A 21,004-nucleotide genomic window follows, 5' to 3' on the forward strand; every position below is an offset into this window, starting at 1 on the left:
AGGAGCTATGAAGATAATGCATACCTCGTTTTCAGTCATACAGTGGAAATGCAGGTTCCTCCAGCAGCTCAGGAACGGTAGCAGGTAGGTATAGTTCACAGGATTACAGTACAGGTGGACGCTGTCTGCTTTTACTAAGATAATAAGATCTAAGAGAGGAAACAGGGAAGCAATGATTACATATCTTCCAGGGAGACGAGAACATCGCCTGAGACACTTATGATCATCTCACCATCGAGAACTTCCTCCGGGAAGCCGGTCCTTTCAAACTCAGCGTTTCTGTGGCTGTACAAGTCAAAGAGCAGATAATTGGCCAGCTCCAGGCATCCTTCATTGTAGCGGCTGTCGATCCCTGGAAACCAAACTCTGATAAGCAAACTGTCGAACAAATCAACACAAGTCAGGGCTGTGTAACATGCACAGACCAGGGGGTAAATGTATTATGCTCCGATTTCTGCAATGTCTCCAATTTCTGCAATTCTGCAATGTCTTTAAAGGGCAAAACTTGCCCTTAAAAGACATTGTTGTTTTAAATTCAGCTGTCAAACTCGCTGAATATCGTCGAGTTGCAGAAATCGGAGCATAATACATTTACCCCCAGGCCTCTCTACAGAATAATCTGTGTGGGGGAACTATACTTGTTTACAGTCCTCTACCTGTCATTAAATCTCTACTAAATTACATCATTGTAAAAGGCAAGGCCTGCTGGATCCAAATTATATGTGATTCAATTCATGATATAAAGAGAGAACTGCCACCAAACAGCATAGAAACCAGCATTACATGACTATAGCAAATTAATGAGAAGAAGTGAGATAATGGCAGGTGCCTTTCATCCGATATATTGTGTTACAACAGCCAGAGAGCCGCATCTTCTATATACTGCTCCTATCTAAAGTGGATCATTCCCAACAATGACCTGCAAACGGCTGCTGAAAATATTTTATATAATACAGACCATATTACTAGCGTTTTATGTATCCAACATACTAGTACAGCTTGTACCCAACACAGTAAAACCTGCCTGAGCACCCACCTCTGATGCAGGAGAAGACATGGGGGTATATATTTACTAAACTGCGGGTTTGAAAACGTGAAGATGTTGCCTATAGCAACCAATCAGATCCTAGCTTTCATTTATTTAGTGCATTCTACAAAATGACAGCTACAATCTGATTGGTTGCCATAGGCAACATCTCCACTTTTTCAAACCCGCAGTTTAGTAAATATACTCCCATGTCTTCTCCTGCATCAGAGGTGGGTGCTCAGGCAGGTTTTACTGTGTTGGGTACAAGCTGTACTAGTATGTTGGATACATAAAACGCTAGTAATATGGTCTGTATTATATTAAACCCGCAGTTTAGTAAATATACTCCCAGGAGTGTACAAAATAGGGATACTTGCTCTGGGCTAATACAGTATTCATTGCAGTCACTTACCCAGTATACAGAGGATGCCGTCCGGAGTTGATTTGCTGGAGTGTGTGAGGATTTCTTGTATTCTCCTTAGACGGCTGCAGCTGCAGGTAAATAAGACATACAACAGAAAGATGAAAAGATCCTGGAGAATAAGAGCTTTACAGAACAAACACAATGCCCTTCATATTGTCCTTACACATCATGTAAAAGCTTATAGCTGAAAGGAAAACCCTTAGACATACGCTATGGTTCTAGCCGACCCTAGAACAGACATGTGGTACGTTCCACTTTATACTTTGCTAGTAACCAACAGGAACCTACCAAGTGATGAAAGGGGCGATACACGTACAAACATTTATTTCCTGACAAAAGTATTGACAGGTGTAAAACCATCACTAGTTTAATCAAAAATAACTCTGCTGAGGGATGAACAAGAACGTCAGTAGCGAACACAACATTGTCTGGAAATTCTACATACATCTTACACTCAACCTGCACTAAAACCATACCAACCAATCACACGGTTGCTTTCATTGTCTGGCCGGCACTGGACAGATAAAAGCTAATAGTGGATTGGTTGCTGTGCTGCTGGAGCAATCACACTAGAAAAAATGCATAATAAATCATAGAGGTGAATAGAAGCCGCAATGCAACACTTCTGTCCTACATCATGTACTAAATCACAGCCGTATATCCTAATAAAACTGCTCTGTAAATTACACCAGATGCTACCACCTCCTCCCTAAGGGATATTCAAAGATCTCCGCATATGCAGAAGCCGCTACATCGACAGACATCATACAGCAGAAACGGGAAGAATGAGATATTATACAAAATTTCAGAAGAGAGGAACATGGCACACAGGGACAGCATCATATGATTCCTGTAGGGCGTCTGAGTAAACAACGATTACCCAGGCTCAGATTGCAACACACCTTAGGGAATAATTCCTTAAGCGTTTCATTAACGTGAGAAAACACCTATGTGTTAGCTTCCACTCATTTATAATGTATGCGCTTGTCCCATACATAATGCAGCATAAATCGAATCCTAGTAAATGCATAATTCAGAGACAGTCACAGTCATGTTTGGACTCTACTGAATTTAGCAGAAATTAAGAGGTACAGTCATTCTGAACGAGCGTCGCTCATCATAATTATTTTAATTATACAGGAGTCTCCAATTAGTCAATGTAATCTGGAGCTTTGATTAAAGGCTAAGAACATATTAAATTCAAAACCGCTGGCATGGAGTGGTGACTGGCTGCTGCAGTGGACTATTAGCAGAGGAATGGCTGGTCTGATGGCTCTCGCAGATTGATGCATGGGGCAACGTGTTGGCTAGTTATGTACACAAATCTACCTGGGTTTGGCTTTGCGGCCCGGGTAATGGCTCTAATTATATGTAACGTTACTCAGACACATGATCTGTGGCTCATATGACCTACACAGGACTCACTACACATTCTCTGTACGGTATTAAAGCCCTATATACTGTGAGCCACCAGGGTAAAGCAAAGGACATGGGGTCTATTAGTTAAAGGGTGAGAGTCAGATTGCTGCTATCTTATCGCTATACATCTAACCACTTGCTAACAGAATAAAAGCATTAAAAACAAATGCTATATTCGTAGACCAAAGCAATGTATATAAAATATTTATTTCATTATTAAAATAATTAATAATTATTTCATGCCCCAGCTGACATCTGGGCCCTGCACATGTACGATTGAGGGTTATTTACCAACATTGCAAATCAGGGTAAATTTGCACTAAGCCATTAAAAGCAATCAGCATTTGCCTTTCTAGTGCACGTCAGAAAATAGCAGCAACAAAATTGCACCATTAATAAATAATCCTGGCCTAATGTAACCTATACCCAGCTACATCTCGGACACTTCAGACGCCCATGTGGTTTTGGTTGGTCAGTTTGTTGAATTCAGCCGTACCGATCCACCAATCAGCAGTGTGTGCGGATCCCAACCTACACAACGGAAATCTGATCAGCCACTGATCACGTAGGATGAGAGGCGCTGTGTGATGACGCTATCTGCACAACCGTGAGATTATTGGGAACCGTTTAGCAGTGACTACCTGAGCAGCCAATTACATTACATTCCAATCATTTTGGATAGTCGCACATTAGATTTGTGTCTGTGTTCTATTACCTGTGGCCATTGTTACAATATACAGATAAAAGACTAAGGGCTAGATTTACTAAGCTGCGGGTCTGAAAAAGTGGGGATGTTGCCTATAGCAACCAATCAGATTCTAGCTGTCATTTTGTAGAAAGTACTAAATAAATGAAAGCTAGAATCTGATTGGTTGCTATAGGCAACATCCCCACTTTTTCAAACCCGCAGCTTAGTAAATCTAGCCCTAAATGTACAGAGGATAAGAAGAAAAAGAACGATACATTAAAGCATATTTTACTGCCCTCTTGTACATGTAAAATATCAGCAAATGCATACAAAGCGAGTATGACAGAGATTAAAACAAGATATCTATAAACAGTGAAATAGGACATGGAAACACGGCATTCCCTGGCATGTAAGGATTAGGTAATTGATATGAATGATACAGCCAGCATATGATTATAGCGATAAACCCGTCTGCCATCACAAGTCATAACATGATAATAATGTAAAGTACTCCTGTGATGTAATACTAGTAGTGCAATGAGCCAACTGTGCCCTACATGGCTGTCAATATAGAAACATGGGATAAAAGAACAATACATATGGGCTGCTCATTTCAGTTCCTTTTATTGGGGTGTGGGAGGGGGTTTAATAATAAGCCTTAACAATAGCCGTATGTGTCTCCCACGCATCCATCCAGTACCCGGCACCCCTGCTGGATCTATCACCACTTCTATAAAGAACCGTACATACCCTTCCTCTTCAATCCCTCAATATATCTCAATGTTTCCTTCTCCTAGGGGTATATTTACTAAACTGCAGGTTTGAAGTGGAGAAGTTGCCTATAGCAACCAATTAGATTCTAGTTATCATTTGTTTACAACATTCTACAAAATGACAGCTAGAATCTGATTGGTTGCTATAGGCAACATCTCCACTTTTTTCAAATCCGCAGTTTAGTAAATATACCCCCTGAACTGAAAACCAGGCAGTACCAGTTTAAAGCTATATATAAGGAGCTGTATTGTGACACATTTATTACAGGTAAGACGAGTGTGACAGCTAAATTATATATTGTAAATAGGAGGCATCAGACGACTGGGATACAGGTAACGGATTTCAAACCACACCGTTAGCACAACTCCAATATCCATGACGTGTCTATATACTGTCACTGTGACACGTACACACAGCGGCATACGGCGCTCATTCTGCTAGAGGTGATGTCTAATGATGAGATTACTGGGACCAATCACATCAACTTGTGGAAGAAGGGACGAGCAGCTCCCCGGGATGAAACGAACACCTCAATACAGATAACAAGGGGAAAAGACTGTAACTAAATTAACAAATCGGAGAATGAGGTTGTAGAATAAATCTGGTCAGAAGTTACACCAAATATGACATTCTTTGTAAATAATGGGTGTTTTGCATGTCACTTATTGCTTAAAAAGTCCCACATTTGCCAAATCACTACAATGTTATCACTTGATAATAATGACCGCAATTCCCCATACTAATCAGGAGGACAAAGTCCAATGACAAGCTGAACAAAGACAACTCAATGCACACATGCTGTAGTAAATGTCCCATTCTCATGATCAAACGTTTGTTTAGTAACCACTTAATTCAGGAGCGATCTCAGAAGGAATATGGTCCCCATTATATACTTCTCATCTTCCACATGTGTTAGGTTATCTCCAATTGTGTGAGCTTAGTGTTGCAATATGCCATAATTTCCCTATAAATGCACCTTTTTTTGTAAATGGTTCTTTTGCCAATAGAAAGCTCAATACTTCATGTAGTACTGAATCTCTGGCCTGTGATATTCTGATGCTAGATCTTTAACAATTTTACCAATGACAAAGTCCCGATCAGCGTGCCGATCCATGTGTACACACTATACACATTTTACAAGATTTACCCTCAGATCTGTGCTCCTCATTTGTCAAAACCGTCTGCTGAAAAGATCATGACTCTGCACACTCCATAGAGATCTATGGACACTGTTGCTCTCGAGTGCTTACACACTGCAGGATTGGAACGACATTGTTCCATCGTCACCATTTATTTATATAGCGCCACTAATTCCGCAGCGCTGTACAGAGAACTCACTCACATCAGTCTCTGCCCCAGTGGAGCTCACAGTCTAAATTCCCTAACACACACACACAGACATACATAGCAGCCAATTAACCTACTAGTATGTTTTTGGATTGTGGGAGGAAACCGGAGCACCCGGAGGAAACAAATGCAAACACGGGGAGAACATACAAGCTCCACACAGATAAGACCATGGTCGGGAATCGAACTCATGACCCTAGTGCTGTGAGGCAGAAGTGCTAACCACTGAGCCACCGTTCCATTGTTGAAGGAGATTTTTAGTTTGTTTATAAAATCAAATGAAACGATACAATGTGCTTTGGAAGGATAACCATTCATCGTTGAAGCGTACACACTATTGCAATATAGGCCGAGCGGTCGTTTATCGCGTGATTGGCCCGCAGATCGGCTGAAAGTGTGTACCCGGCTTAAGACCTTCTACACATAGTCTCTAAAAACTAAACACTGGGCCATGTTATTCCCACGAGTAATTAGTGTTACTGTTAGTAAGGTAATTTCAACACAGTGTTGCTCGCAGTTCTGGAGAGCCGCGAACAGAAGTCCACGGTAAATTACCGCACTAACGGTAACAGTCCGCAGGCCGCATTACTTGTGAGAATAGTAGAAAAACCTCCCCCCCCCCCCAACATGATCACCTTTATATCAAATCTATTCTGTCCAGTGAAAGTTATTACTATAGTAGCATGTTATAAACCAGAGTGGTCCTTAAATGGTTAAACAAATCTGCAACGCTTTCAGCCGCTAACAGTCCGCTAATTGTGTGTAAATGTTAGTGGATGTTGTGCATAAGTTTGTTTCAGCCGCAAAGAAGAAGAACGTAATCCTCGTGAGGGAAATACGTAGACTCTTCTGTTTCACAGTGCTGGGATGTCTCATCATCCCACAAAAGGAAACAAAGTGCAGTATTATAATGGCCAGCTCCCTGGCACCTGGCTAGTTCCTAACATATCCTAGGTGGTGGTGCAGCTTTAAACATAATAAAATCAAAAGGACAAAGTCTTTAAAAGTCATAAAATGATAAAAAACGTCATGTAAACTGAGCTTGACAATAATAAAACATCCTTTATCTTTCAACTTACAAACAAACCTGACGTATTGTTTTGGAATGAAATATAAAAATTCTCAAGCCAGTAAGTTTTTTACCAGGTTCTGTCTTCTAACCAGGTGAGAAAAAATAAATATAAAAAATTATTCTCTAAAAAATTACCCATTACAGAATTTACAATGTATTTTTTTATCTCTATTTATCTCAGTATGTAATTATTATGTTTATTTTAGCCTACATCACTTATTATGCTTTATAAAATATTACACAGCGCCATACATGGAGGGGATCATGACACAAATATATAAGGTAGAGGAATAACAGTTCTAGCTGTTATACGGAAGCATTATCCGCCACCAATAATATTACAGCCATTGGTGACTGGCACCTCTGTGCAGAGACCAGTAGGTGGATAAGATTGGAATCAGGAGAGACAGCGATAGGTCAAGACATAAAAGATGAACTGATCATTGAAGAAACATATAAAAAGTCAGCTGCCGGTAACCATAACGGTCTTTCACCGCGTCCAGTAACCAAACCTCTGCTGGATCTTGGCAGGCTGCAGCTTCCGTGCTGCAATCTTGTGTTTATCCACCAGCTCGGAGGAGCTGTCTGTTGCTTCTGGTTTTATTTGGTTTCATGCCTGCTGCTGAAAAGAACCAGAATTCTTCCCCATGCTGCCACCAAGGAGGCAGATATGGCAACAGCAAAGAATCAATGGGTCCAGCAGCTGAACCAAGAGGAGACTCAGGGGATCTCCTAAATAACACTATCCTTAGTGTGTAGATATTTGTGAGAAGATGATTTTAGTGCAGCCATCTCAGACTGCTGCCTGCAGGCTCGTGATCACGGCCAAATTCTCGGCAGGGTGGTTAAATTAAAAAATCCTAAAAGTTTCATAATCCTGAAATGGTGAAATGCTGAGACACGGCTCCATATGGAATTGATTTCTATAACCTGTGTATAATTATGCCTCTGATTCCAGAAAGGAGATGCATGCAACCAGCAGTCCTACAAGTGCACATAATCACTGGACCTCTGCGAGGTTTCCAACTGTCAATCAAACTAAAACTACTTGCAGATGTTTCACGCGGTATAAGGCCTAACGCACATGTGTTTTACTTGCATTTAACACAACACATGTAAACATACACCCATTGTTATAAATGTCCCCATACAACTGGTGTTCCTAACAGCATTAGGGTGCGTTGTGTTTGGGGGTGTTTTTCCGAACACACTGTGTACCATCCACTTGTGATTACCGCATGTAAACACATTCAGGAATTAACGTTTCCTCCAATCACCTCAACAATGCCAGTGGGTATGAGGTCCTTACAGACAAAATATCCCCACTGCTAGTGTGTAGCCCCCTATCTCTCTCCAGTATGGAGCCCAAAAAATGAAATATCAAGGAAAGAGTATAATAGAACGCTGCCCCCTACTGGAGAAATCAGGAAAAACAGCGGAATCTTTTCTGGGATACGATAGGATCATATCCAGGCATGGCAGACAACCAATCAGCTTCAAGGAAACAGTCCGCAATGACGTTATCCGGCAGCTCAAGCCCAGAGACAATCAGCCACACTTCATCCTACTGGACCTTCAATGTGTGAAGCCAAATAAATCAATGATCAGGATAAGAGACCATAGGAGATGATAGGAGACTGCAAGAACTACTCTGGAACCAGTTCCGTAAATTTAACCAAATATATCTTGGCACCCGCTTTCTGTTTCCCTGAGGTGCATTCAACCAGAACAGGACACAGCTAAATTGCACCACAAAATAGGGAATATTGGTCCCCAAATAGACATGAATCATTTATTGATGAGAGTACAATAAACATATTTCAACATCAAACATTATTGCTTCTAATTGTTTTTCTAAACTAAACTGGAGGGGGGGGGGTATTGAAAAAAGGGATTGGGGGTTGGACAAGTACACAACAGAATAAATCTTTAAAACCCATTCTAGTATGAAGTTAATATAAGAAGAGCGGTATCTTTAACACAGGTGATCCTATACATGTTTGATCATGCAGAATGTTGTATTTTCACAACCAGCTGTAATTACACATTTAAAGCTATAAAGGTATAATCATTCTGGAACATTGTCAATGACATTATGGCACAGGATTACAGACTATTTGGCCCACTTCCTTCTTTCATAGTAAAACATAATTATATGTGGAATTATCAAACACCTGTCACGCAGTAATAATGGCAGAGGCTGCTCACGGGAATATTACATTGATGCCAGTAACCATCGCAGGCAGATAGAACATTACATAGGTGTATGCAGAAGTTTGGGTACCCCCTGGTCAAAGAGCTCAAAACAGGATTAACTTAAATGAAGTCAGGTGAAAACAATCTGAGCGTTGAATAAATACTGATCCGCCTGACCTCTCACCAACCAGATTGTTATCTCTTACAAAGCAGCGAAGGCCATAAACAAAAGACATGGGCAGCACGGTGGCTCAGTGGTTAGCACTTCTGCCTCACAGCGCTGGGGTCATGAGTTCAATTCCCGACCATGGCCTTATCTGTGAGGAGTTTGTATGTTCTGCCCGTATTAGCGTGGCTTTCCTCCGGGTGCTCCGGTTTCCTCCCACACTCCAAAAACATACTGGTAGGTTAATTCGCTGCTATTAAATTGCCCTTAGTCTCTCTCTCTGTTTATGTTTATGTGTATGTGTATGTTAGGGTATTTAGACTGTAAGCTCCAATGGGGCAGGGACTGATGCAAGTGTGTTCTCTGTACAGCGCTACGGAATTAGTGGCGCTATATAAATGATGATGATGATGTGTCCGATAATACACTGTCCTTTACATGTGTCTGATAATACACTGTCCCTGCCAGTCCCTGAAACATGTCTGATAATAAAAACAAGAACAGAAATTCTCTTTGTAACTACAAGAAACGTTTGCATAGAACTGTAATATAACATTTGCATGTGATCAGGGTAGGGTTTCGCAACAAAACAAGCTTCATGTATGAACGGCAGTCACATATAAACGTGTTACACGTGCCTTTAAGTGTAATATAGTGACACAGAGCGAATGTTGAGGGAAGTACATATAAGACTTAAAAATAACCAACGGAGTCTCCGCCCTGTGCGTCGAGAGTCCACATGCGTTTCTAATGCGCTTTTCACATGTTCAGCGGGACCATCCAATCTGACTACACTGAATGGAGTCTTGTTCTACCCATCTATAGCACAAAAGCTGGGACACCACTGACTTTATATCCCCTAGTATGGGCCGTTCCCAGCCCTGATCCCCCCCTATGGCATACCTCAGCTACTTCTGCATTTCAGACTCCAGCAACTGACAACAATAAAGCCTTTTAGACCATGTTGTTCCCATCCCATGCCCTGGAATACATAGCCGAACAATCTGCTTATTGTTATCAGTGCCGAGATCACAGGAAAACCCCTTTCTGGAGTCAGCTGCTGACATAGTGCCAGGCAGGGAACTGTATGACCTTTAGCTATTCAAAAACCAAAAAGGTGGTGGAGGAGGAATGATTTCCTAACCAATGGCTGTCACCCATGGGAAGACATTTTCCTTCAGCCTCTTACATTTCTCAAGCAGCCGGAGGGGAGGGGGGTGGATGAGCTCAGCCAGCAAGACTCAGATTCCGTTAATTGATGACTTCCTCCAGCCCTCCCCTCCCTGGTATCCAGGCCTCCCAATCCAAAACAATCCCAGGCCAAGGCCTTTTACAGGCAGGAAAATCAGACTCTGTTATACAAGACACTAAAATATGTTTACATCCAGCAATCAAAACAGAAAATGTCTAACACTTAAAACATCATCATAATCATTTATTTATATAGCACCACTGATTCCGCAGCGCTCTACAGAGAACTCATTCACATCAGTCCCTGCGCCATTGGAGCTTACAGTCTAAATTCCCTAATATAGACTCTCACACACACACACACACACACACACACAGACATATACATACAGACAGACTAGGGTCAATTTTTGATAGCAGCCAATTAACCTATCAGTATGTTTTTGGAGTGTGGGAGAAAACCTAATCACCAGGAGGAAACCCACGCAAACACGGGGAGAACATACAAACGCCACACAGATAAGGCCATGGTCGGGATTTGAACTCATAACCCCAGCGCTGTGAGGCAGAAGTGCTAACCACTGAGCCAAAGTGCATTCGCACATATACTGACCAGGTCCTGTTACCTTCTAGAATGCCATATAATGCTATTTGGTTTTTTTTATTAAGTAGACGGCTATGTGCCATGTTTACACCATAAGAAATAATTGGTTTGTGACAAACAAAAGGACGTTATTCTGAAATGTTGACACATTCGCGCTCTGAAAGTACTGACATCGGTGAGAGGTCAGAGCACTGTACCCAACTGGAACCTTTGTAGCAACTGAACTCTGATCAGTCAATGACCAAACATCAGGGGTCCCCTGTGACCTGGTCGCTGGCACCAACCAAATCCGGCAGACTGCTGCCTGTGGCAGGTACCCACTGGCTAAACTGCAGGCTGAAACCACCGTGTGTGGCCCCATTGTATGTGTCTGACGCTCCCAGGCAACAGGACCGACAACAGCACTAACATTACCAAATGCAGAGCAGAAATATATATATATACATATACACACACATTGTACTATTATACACATCATATAAAAATGCATCATGACATAATTGCATATAACACACATTATTCTACAAATCATACACTGTGTATACTTACACACAATCACACAGACACATATGCATAGTAATGTAACTGCATGCACATGCAAAACATAAATATTTCACAAATCCTGAATTCTGTATAGGTACAATATATACCCACACATGTATGCAGTGTATGTTACTCCAACACACCATGAACACATTCACTGGGCTGCATATGACATGCTGGGACTAGTGGTTCCACAACAAGCCACAGCCAGCCCACTGATGTTACAGCAATGCAGCCGAGTAGGATTATTAGACCATGCAGATATATATATATATATATATATATATATATATATATATATATATATATATAATGGTATGATGCAGCATCAGCCATACCTGACAGCCGGGCGGCAGCTCTGGTGCCGGCTCCTCAGGGACATGATCCCGCTGCAGATGTCCCGATCACACGGTGTCCGTGTCCCGATCTCAGCATATACCCCGTTACCCCGTCCGTCCCCCTGACCTCTCACAGGGCGCGTCCCCGCCTCTCTCCCGGCCCCGCGCGTCCCCGCCTCCTGTCTCTGTGATGGAGCGCGCTCCCGGGGCTGGCTCCTGCGCGCGCGTTCCCGAGGTTGTCCCCCCCCCTCTCGCAGGCTCCAGGCAGCCGGTCATGTGACCAGGGCTCTGTCACTCACAGGTTAGAATATGTTATTATTATTATTATTATTACACGATATTACGTCACATTTATCAGAACTGGTTGATAGATAATAAGCAGTGACCTGTGGGAACCCATGGAGCATTGGCTTCCAATTTTGTAAAATGCAATTTAAAAAAAATGAGTTAGAAGGTGATTAGTTGCTATATGGGATATAGTAACTTTTTCTGGTGCACCAGTATGTGTAAAGGTGACGCTGGATGTCAGCATGACATCCCCTGTCCCATATGTTACTAAAGCTGTACTACCACCTCTCCTGGCCAGAGCCGGATTAACAATAGGGCTAAAGGGGCTACAGCCCAGGGGCCTCGGGCAGCTGGGGGGCCCACCGGCATTTACCAGGTCGGGGCTGTCCCTGCCCCCGGCTCCGGCTGTCACTGTTCAAGGAGAATGGCAGGCAGCTAACAGCAGATGTTATGCTGTTAGCTGCCTGATGTCACTGTAGGAGATACGCGGCGCGCAGTAATCTCCTTACCGAGGAGATCTAGTGACTGAGACTATGAGTTATAGTCTCACTCTCACGAGATCTCCACAGTAAGGAGATTACTGCGCGCCATGTAATTGCTACAGGGAGTGGAACAACAGGAGGTAAACTCACGGGGGTTCCTCATGGGGGGGGGCCCTCACAGTACCCTTAGCCCAGGGGCCTCCCTTCCCTTGATCCGACCCTGCTCCTGGCAGGTGGTCCAGTGACCCAGCCCAAGGTAGCCCACTATTGGACCAGCCGGGGGGGGGGCAAATGCCCCCCAGCCCAGCCTGCCCCTGTCAGGGCAGTAATTAGGACTGTGCAAGAGTGGAAACTGCCCAGGGTGCAACGCTGAAGGGGTGGCACACGGTGATGAATTTTTAAGGTTCATTGGATTACAGCATACTTGCCAACTCTCCCGGAATGTCCAGGAGACTCCCGCATTTTGCGAGAGTCTCACGGACTCCCGGGAGAGTGTGGAAATCTCCCGCATCTGTGCACTTCACTAGGAAGTGCCCAGAATTAGGTCCCAAACGCCGCGATTCCCGGTGAATCACAGTGTTTGCCCCCCCTCTCCCCCCCCCCGTTGTCAAATGACGCGTTTGCGTCATTACGTCCAAAATGATGCACGTTTTGGAGCCCCTCCCCCGCAGGGTCCCAGAATCCAACATTATAAAGTTGGTAAGTATGCTGTAGAGACTGCTGCATGCTACCGACGTTTTTACAGAGTCTCCTCCATTCCTCCTGAGACCTGAAGAGGGAAGGGTCGGTTCTGTAATACTCTGCGGCTACCTGGAGAGCAAGTTTGCATATCGTCCAATAGTCCTCCAGTTGGAGGGGGAGGTATTATGGAGGTATGTTCCCGCTAACCATTCAAGGGGGGTTTTGGAAGAGGGGAGGGGTGTTAGGGGGGCGCGCACACCCCCTTCCCTAATGTGTTGTGACCGTGAGCTTGTTCCGATTCCTCCAAGAACAGTGTTTGGAGTTATGAGTTAGTCATTTTTCTTTTTTGGTAGGTGACAGTGTGCAGTAAGGGGTCTACTTATCATTATCATGGCAACATGGAAGATTTCCCATCGCAGCATCCAGTGCCCGGACAGGCTTCCAGTTCTACTTTCGCCAAGATAAAAATAATACAATTTAAAAAATAAATGGAAAAGAAGAAAAAGGCAAAAAAAAAAAGATTATATTTGGAAATTTGAAAAAAGTTCCACTTTCCAATTCTTTCGATACTTTTACACCATTAGTTTAAACCACAAAATACTTCAAAGATTTGTAGGGATACTATTTATATGTGAATTTTATTACAGGCTTGGTAGAGACTTTTGTGGGCTGAAATAAATTTATGTTTGTACATTTTTTTATTTTATTTCTTTGTTTAACATGTTTTCATGTTTTTTTCTGTACAGTAAGGAAGACTTGTTTTCTTTTCAGTAATTAATTCAGCATCTTTTTATTTGCAATTATACAAGCTTAGAAGCTACTGACATCTATGTTCATTTTACAGCATGTAAACAAATTCAGGGATATATATAAAAGCAGCTTAAGGAGTTCTGATCACTGAAACTGTGAGTTTCAACCAGCTATGGAACAAATTCAACATGATCTTTACATTTATTAAAAAACTAGAGAAACCCGGTGGTAACCACCTTAAATTAAACTGAAATGTAACAGCTAAATTACTTTATTAACACAATTCAATAACGTTTTTTACACTACATTACATGTCGAAAAGCTAACAACGGAGTATAATGAATAAATAACTATAATATCAATCACTATATTAAAGGAACTAAATAATTTCTTTATACACTACAATATATTTATAACTTCTTCCTTCGAAGTTACGTTGCTGGGCATGGTCCCCGCAAGATTCTCTGATATATGTGGCTGCAATAACTGTCACAGTTTCCAGACCACCCAGCAGGTCACATGTTCTAGGTCACCCAGCAGGTGCACAGGGAGAGTTCACTGGCACAGTTTCCAGAGCAACCAGCAGGTGCACGGGTGTAATGCCAACTCACATTTTCCAGAGGATAATGGTAATGCATTGGCAGGTGGACGTGTTGCGAAATAACTCCGAAACGATGCAACCGGTTAGAACTCCAATATTTGTCTGCAAGTCTACAGCCCAAAACCTTTAAATGGTATATGATGTGCCCTGTTCAGATAATGGCATCATAGAAATAAGTCACGCATAAAAGTCATGCTATTAATATATAGATTGCATAAATCTGGAAAACCTATATTGCTTAATAAATGTAATCAATAGCAGTAAGTCTAATAAGGAACAGCGTGGGGAGAGCTCTCTGGGTGTAATAAGACATGGAGACCTTGGTATCGATTCACAGGGTTGTGAAGTGAAATACGTCCTTTGGAACCTGGAAATTTTGTTTGTGGCAATTTTCTGGATAAAAAACAAATGTCTTTGGCCACCCAGTTTGTGACAAGTGTAGGCGGGCAGAAGGAGATGCATGCCAACCACCTAACTGCAGGACATAAATCTATGTCATACTCGCCTACTCTCCCAGAATATCCAGGAGATTCACAAATTCCGGGAAGGTCTTCTGGACTCTCCTGCAGTGGGCAAGATGGGAGTCTCCGTGACGCGATTCCTGGTGAATCACATCATTCGTGTCCCCCTTCATCCTCACACTCACCTGATCTACGTTCAGGTCAGTAAAGCCGCACTACCACCTAGGAAAGTATTTTATTAATGTGTCCCCTGCAACCTGGTCGAAACCAAGGAGCGGCTCCTCTTCCCAGGCTCCTGCGTTTCTCTCGCAGCCGTATCCGAAAACTTGACAGGAGGGGGGTGTCTGAGTGGGTGGTCCAGTGTCAAAAGCCGCAGTAAAGAGGTTGCGATTGTAATTGATCCTCCGCTCACCCCTCCTCCGGCATTTAAAGATGTTTCGTTTAAATGATTGGATGGTTCTGTATTTTACCAGGAAAAAAAGTTTCCTGCAGCAGCCCCTGCGGATCCGGTAAGGGGGGAGGGGGCACATTTATAAAATCTTTTAGTGCATTTTTATAGGATGTAGTTCCACATGCAGCGTGTGAAAAGTGGATAACAAGCATAATATGTACACACTAATAATAATACTGACCATCATGGCTGGATAATAAGACTACAATTAATGTCACACAGGCAGAGCATGTACTGTACACATAAAGTACAGCATATAATTATGTAAAATAAGGATACACATGGCTATGACCAGAATATGGTATTACCGAGATATACATTCAGGCAGGATATCACTGTGTTGCTCTTTAGGACCTATATTATGTACATTTACCATATTTATTAAAATGTATTAAAATTCAGATTATGTGTTTTTAACCTTATGAGTATGTACTGGGGCAACAGACAACCAGTGGCTGCCCAGCTACAGTGGTACTACAAGTCCCAGCATGTCCTACAGACAGCCAGTGGCTCCCCAGCTACAGTGGTACTACAAGTCCCAGCATGTCCTACAGACAGCCAGTGGCTCCCCAGCTACAGTGGTACTACAAGTCCCAGCATGTCCTACAGACAGCCAGTGGCTCCCCAGCTACAGTGGTACTACAAGTCCCAGCATGTCCTACAGACAGCCAGTGGCTCCCCAGCTACAGTGGTACTACAAGTCCCAGCATGTCCTACAGACAGCCAGTGGCTCCCCAGCTACAGTGGTACTACAAGTCCCAGCATGTCCTACAGACAGCGGCTCCCCAGCTACAGTGGTACTACAAGTCCCAGCATGTCCTACAGACAGCCAGTGGCTGCCCAGCTACAGTGGTACTATAAGTCCCAGCATGTCCTACAGACAGCCAGTGGCTCCCCAGCTACAGTGGTACTACAAGTCCCAGCATGTCCTACAGACAGCCAGTGGCTCCCCAGCTACAGTGGTACTACAAGTCCCAGCATGTCCTACAGACAGCCAGTGGCTGCCCAGCTACAGTGGTACTACAAGTCCCAGCATGTCCTACAGACAGCGGCTCCCCAGCTACAGTGGTACTACAAGTCCCAGCATGTCCTACAGACAGCCAGTGGCTGCCCAGCTACAGTGGTACTATAAGTCCCAGCATGTCCTACAGACAGCCAGTGGCTCCCCAGCTACAGTGGTACTATAAGTCCCAGCATGTCCTACAGACAGCCAGTGGCTCCCCAGCTACAGTGGTACTACAAGTCCCAGCATGTCCTACAGACAGCGGCTCCCCAGCTACAGTGGTACTACAAGTCCCAGCATGTCCTACAGACAGCCAGTGGCTGCCCAGCTACAGTGGTACTATAAGTCCCAGCATGTCCTACAGACAGCCAGTGGCTCCCCAGCTACAGTGGTACTACAAGTCCCAGCATGTCCTACAGACAGCCAGTGGCTCCCCAGCTACAGTGGTACTACAAGTCCCAGCATGTCCTACAGACAGCCAGTGGCTCCCCAGCTACAGTGGTACTACAGGTCCCAGCATGTCCTACAGACAGCCACCACATCTGGAGAGCCACAGGTGTGATCTGGGCAGTAACCATCACAGTGATGCCCTCTACCAGGGGCACCAGGCACACTCAGTGGCATTGTGGAGATGAAAGGGTTAATAGTGACGCGCGTGCACGCGGATCGCCTCTGTCGCGCTTGCGCGCCCCCGAGCCTCACGCCCATAACGGCTGAAGCGCGAACGCCAAAAGCAGCAGCCCAGGCAACGGGCTGTACCACTCCTCTCTATCCGGAGGGGGGAGCAGATACTGAGAACTCTCGTCATGTAAGTAGCTGTCCCTCCAGGCTGGGAGCGGGTGTACTGTCAGAGACTCACAGATCCGGCTGCGTATATAGGGAATGTTTAGGAGTCATGAGAGGAGTCTTTGAAATGTTTCATAACCCCTTGGGAAATGTGGTATGTTCTCATGTAAACAAACCAGTGGCTTAAGGTCACTGTGTCATTACCCCAGAGCGCCCCCTGCTGGTCAGTGTTGTTATTACTGATAGTGTTCTGTGCTGCTCATTGTTACTGTTACTGCTTAATGTTACTACTGCTAGTGCTCACTGCACCTTGTTATTATTCACTAATACTCACTGCACCTTATTATTCACTAGTGCTCACTGCACCTTGTTATTATTCACTAATACTGCACCTTATTATTCACTAGTGCTCACTGCACCTTGTTATTATTATTCACTTGTGCTCACTGCACCTTATTGTAATTCACTAATGCTCACTGCACCTTGTTATTATTATTCACTTGTGCTCACTGCACCTTGTTATTATTATTCACTAGTGCTCACTGCACCTTGTTATTATTATTCACTTGTGCTCACTGCACCTTGTTATTATTCACTAGTGCTTACTGCACCTTGTTATTATTATTCACTAATGCTCACTGCACCTTGTTATTATTGTTCACTAATGCTCACTGCACCTTGTTATTATTGTTCACTAATGCTCACTGCACCTTGTTATTATTATTCACTAGTGCTCACTGCACCTTGTTATTATTATTCACTTGTGCTCACTGCACCTTGTTATTATTATTCACTAGTGCTCACTGCACCTTGTTATTATTATTCACTTGTGCTCACTGCACCTTGTTATTATTCACTAGTGCTTACTGCACCTTGTTATTATTATTCACTAATGCTCACTGCACCTTGTTATTATTATTCACTAATGCTCACTGCACCTTGTTATTATTGTTCACTAATGCTCACTGCACCTTGTTATTATTCACTAGTGCTCACTGCACCTTGTTATTATTATTCACTTGTGCTCACTGCACCTTATTGTAATTCTCTAATGCTCACTGCACCTTGTTATTATTATTCACTAATGCTCACTGCACCTTGTTATTATTATTCACTAATGCTCACTGCACCTTGTTATTATTCACTAGTGCTCACTGCACCTTATTGTAATTCACTAGTGCTCACTGCACCTTGTTGTTATTCACTAGTGCTCACTGCACCTTGTTATTATTATTCACTTGTGCTCACTGCACCTTATTGTAATTCACTAGTGCTCACTGCACCTTGTTATTATTATTATTATTATTATTATTCACTAATGCTCACTGCACCTTGTTATTATTATTCACTAATGCTCACTGCACCTTGTTATTATTCACTAGTGCTCACTGCACCTTGTTATTATTCACTAGTGCTCACTGCACCTTATTATTATTCACTTGTGCTCACTGCACCTTATTGTAATTCACTAATGCTCACTGCACCTTGTTGTTATTCACTTGTGCTCACTGCACCTTGTTATTATTATTCACTTGTGCTCACTGCACCTTATTGTAATTCACTAGTGCTCACTGCACCTTGTTATTATTCACTAGTGCTCACTGCACCTTGTTATTATTATTCACTAGTGCTCACTGCACCTTGTTATTTACTAGTGCTCACTGCACCGTATTGCTATTATTTACTAGTGCTCACTGCACCTTATTGTCATTACTTACTAGTCCCTAACTGATCCTTTCAAAGTGAAAATTTAGAAGTGACTGTATGAAAAATGTAATGGGAACTATGGAGTTTGTGTACATGGAGCACATAGGAATGAGATTTGTAGTTTGTACAGTGCTTAGAATGGGGCTGTAGATCATACTGGGCCTGATTCATGAAGGAACGTAATGTGCCTTTTATAAAAACGCACATAAAACGGGTATACGCACGTCCGTATTCATCCAGGAGCGGAACAGAAGATACGTCTGTTACGGAATACAGGTCTAGGTACGCTCTGCTCTGACACACACAGTACACTGCAGGATACGTCCAAGGCATATGTGGAATATATAGTAATAGGACAACACACACAAAAAATAATCACTTATTGTCACTAATTAATGAAAAAACATTTAAACAAGAAAAAAAAATGTTTCCATTTTTTTTGTCTGCATGATATACATTTATCAGGATGTTATTAAGAGCTGTGTTAAGATTTTAGTTGTGAGGGGACGTGCAACATATTTAACTACGCATCTAATAAGAACAGTGTTTTTTCCTGAAAAAGGATGAGTACATCAAAGTGCTACGACGTTCTACATATATCACAAGTCTGTTTTATCACAATTGTGCTGCCTGACCTGTCGAATGAATGTGCACGTTTAAAGGGGTAAGAATGAATACAACGAAAAACATTAAGTGATAAAGATTAACGACATAACATGAGGACAGAAAATAACCCAAAAGATACAAAGACTACAAAAGACTGAACAACAACATCAAAGAGTTACCACTTTCTATGTAGCTACATTAGATGGAGAGTAGAGTTTATTGCAGTGAATGGTGTATTTTTGCTATGCGGATAATCTGCTATATAGTGATCTCTGAATAGTTTAGCTGTTCGTAGTTTGAACTATTTTGTGTCCTTGAGTGTAATAGACACAGATGTAAAATTACATATAAACTGATGTAAAATGAATGTACTCACTTTTCCATGGTCAGGACTATTGGTAAAACTGGAAGTTCTCACTGTATGTCGATGTCAGGTGTAGTTATTAAAGAGCTGGTTACAATTTTGTATGTAACCTCTCAAGCAGCGTCACAAGCATAATTCAAAACATGCAATTTAGTGTTTCTCAGAGTAGACAAGTAGGGAGGCAGATGTCTTATAGGTGACACGACAAAAATGTGCAGCGATCTGTCCCAACTTGTCCATTACTGGGGCACAGAGCTCTGCTGGACAAGCTTATATTGTGTTTTGCAGAACGTGGGATAAAAATAATTTTTAAAACGTATTGGTGCATAGAATAAACTACATTGCCTTATCTTTGCACAAATGTCAGAATAGCGCTTTACCCAGAAAAGCATTTAGAAGTTGATTAGCGCACACTGACATATTTCAATGAAATCTTGATTAGTAGAAATGATTAATTATATGAATTAAATGATAGAGATGTGCGATGATCCCCATGTTTTGGTTTCGTGACAGGTTTTGCCAAAACAAATCGCAAAAGGTTTTGGTTTCGGATCTGGATTTAATTAAAAACTGAAAGATAGGTAAAATAATGTAATTTGAGATGTTTTTTTGTTCTTATATTACTATTTATAGCATTAACATTCATTTCCAGTCTATTTTCTAATAATCCCTTTACAATTGTCCCAATTTTAACCAATTTTGGCCAAGTCTGCAGCGAGCTGTCTTATTGAAGGATTTTGTAACTTTGCCATCATTGCATTTGTTTTCTCTGATTCAATTCAAACAATAATAAACGGGTGCGGTACGGCATAACGGTGCTGACTACACCAACAACATTTACACCGACATCTTCAGTCCGGCCGGCTGCTTCCCGACGAAGATCCATGACGACTCTTCTGTGAACCGACTTCAAGCAATCCCGATGAAGGAAGACGCCGGCGTGACTTCATGACGTCAGTGACATAGGCGACGCTGTTAACGCCGCTCTTAAGGGGGTGATGTAAGTATGCGGCTATGTACAATGTACGTTACAAA

At 42.6% G+C, this 21,004-nt stretch overlaps 1 protein-coding gene across 1 annotated transcript in view; it reads right to left on the bottom strand.

Annotated features, from left to right (window-relative positions):
* The window catches only part of DNAAF9 (dynein axonemal assembly factor 9), a 55,006-nt gene extending 43,078 nt beyond the window's left edge, over positions 1–11,928 (bottom strand). Inside the window, exons 1-4 of the mRNA XM_075189712.1 lie at positions 11,790–11,928; positions 1,440–1,519; positions 233–352; positions 25–149 (exon numbers count right to left, since the gene is read on the bottom strand). Of these exons, the coding sequence (XP_075045813.1) occupies positions 25–149; positions 233–352; positions 1,440–1,519; positions 11,790–11,833 (369 nt within the window). The 5' untranslated portion in view covers positions 11,834–11,928. The remainder of the gene's footprint in view (positions 1–24; positions 150–232; positions 353–1,439; positions 1,520–11,789) is intronic.
* Between the last annotated feature and the right edge of the window lie 9,076 nt (positions 11,929–21,004).

This window comes from Mixophyes fleayi, chromosome 1, assembly GCF_038048845.1.
Source record: "Mixophyes fleayi isolate aMixFle1 chromosome 1, aMixFle1.hap1, whole genome shotgun sequence".
Classification (NCBI taxonomy): Eukaryota; Metazoa; Chordata; class Amphibia; order Anura; family Limnodynastidae; genus Mixophyes; species Mixophyes fleayi.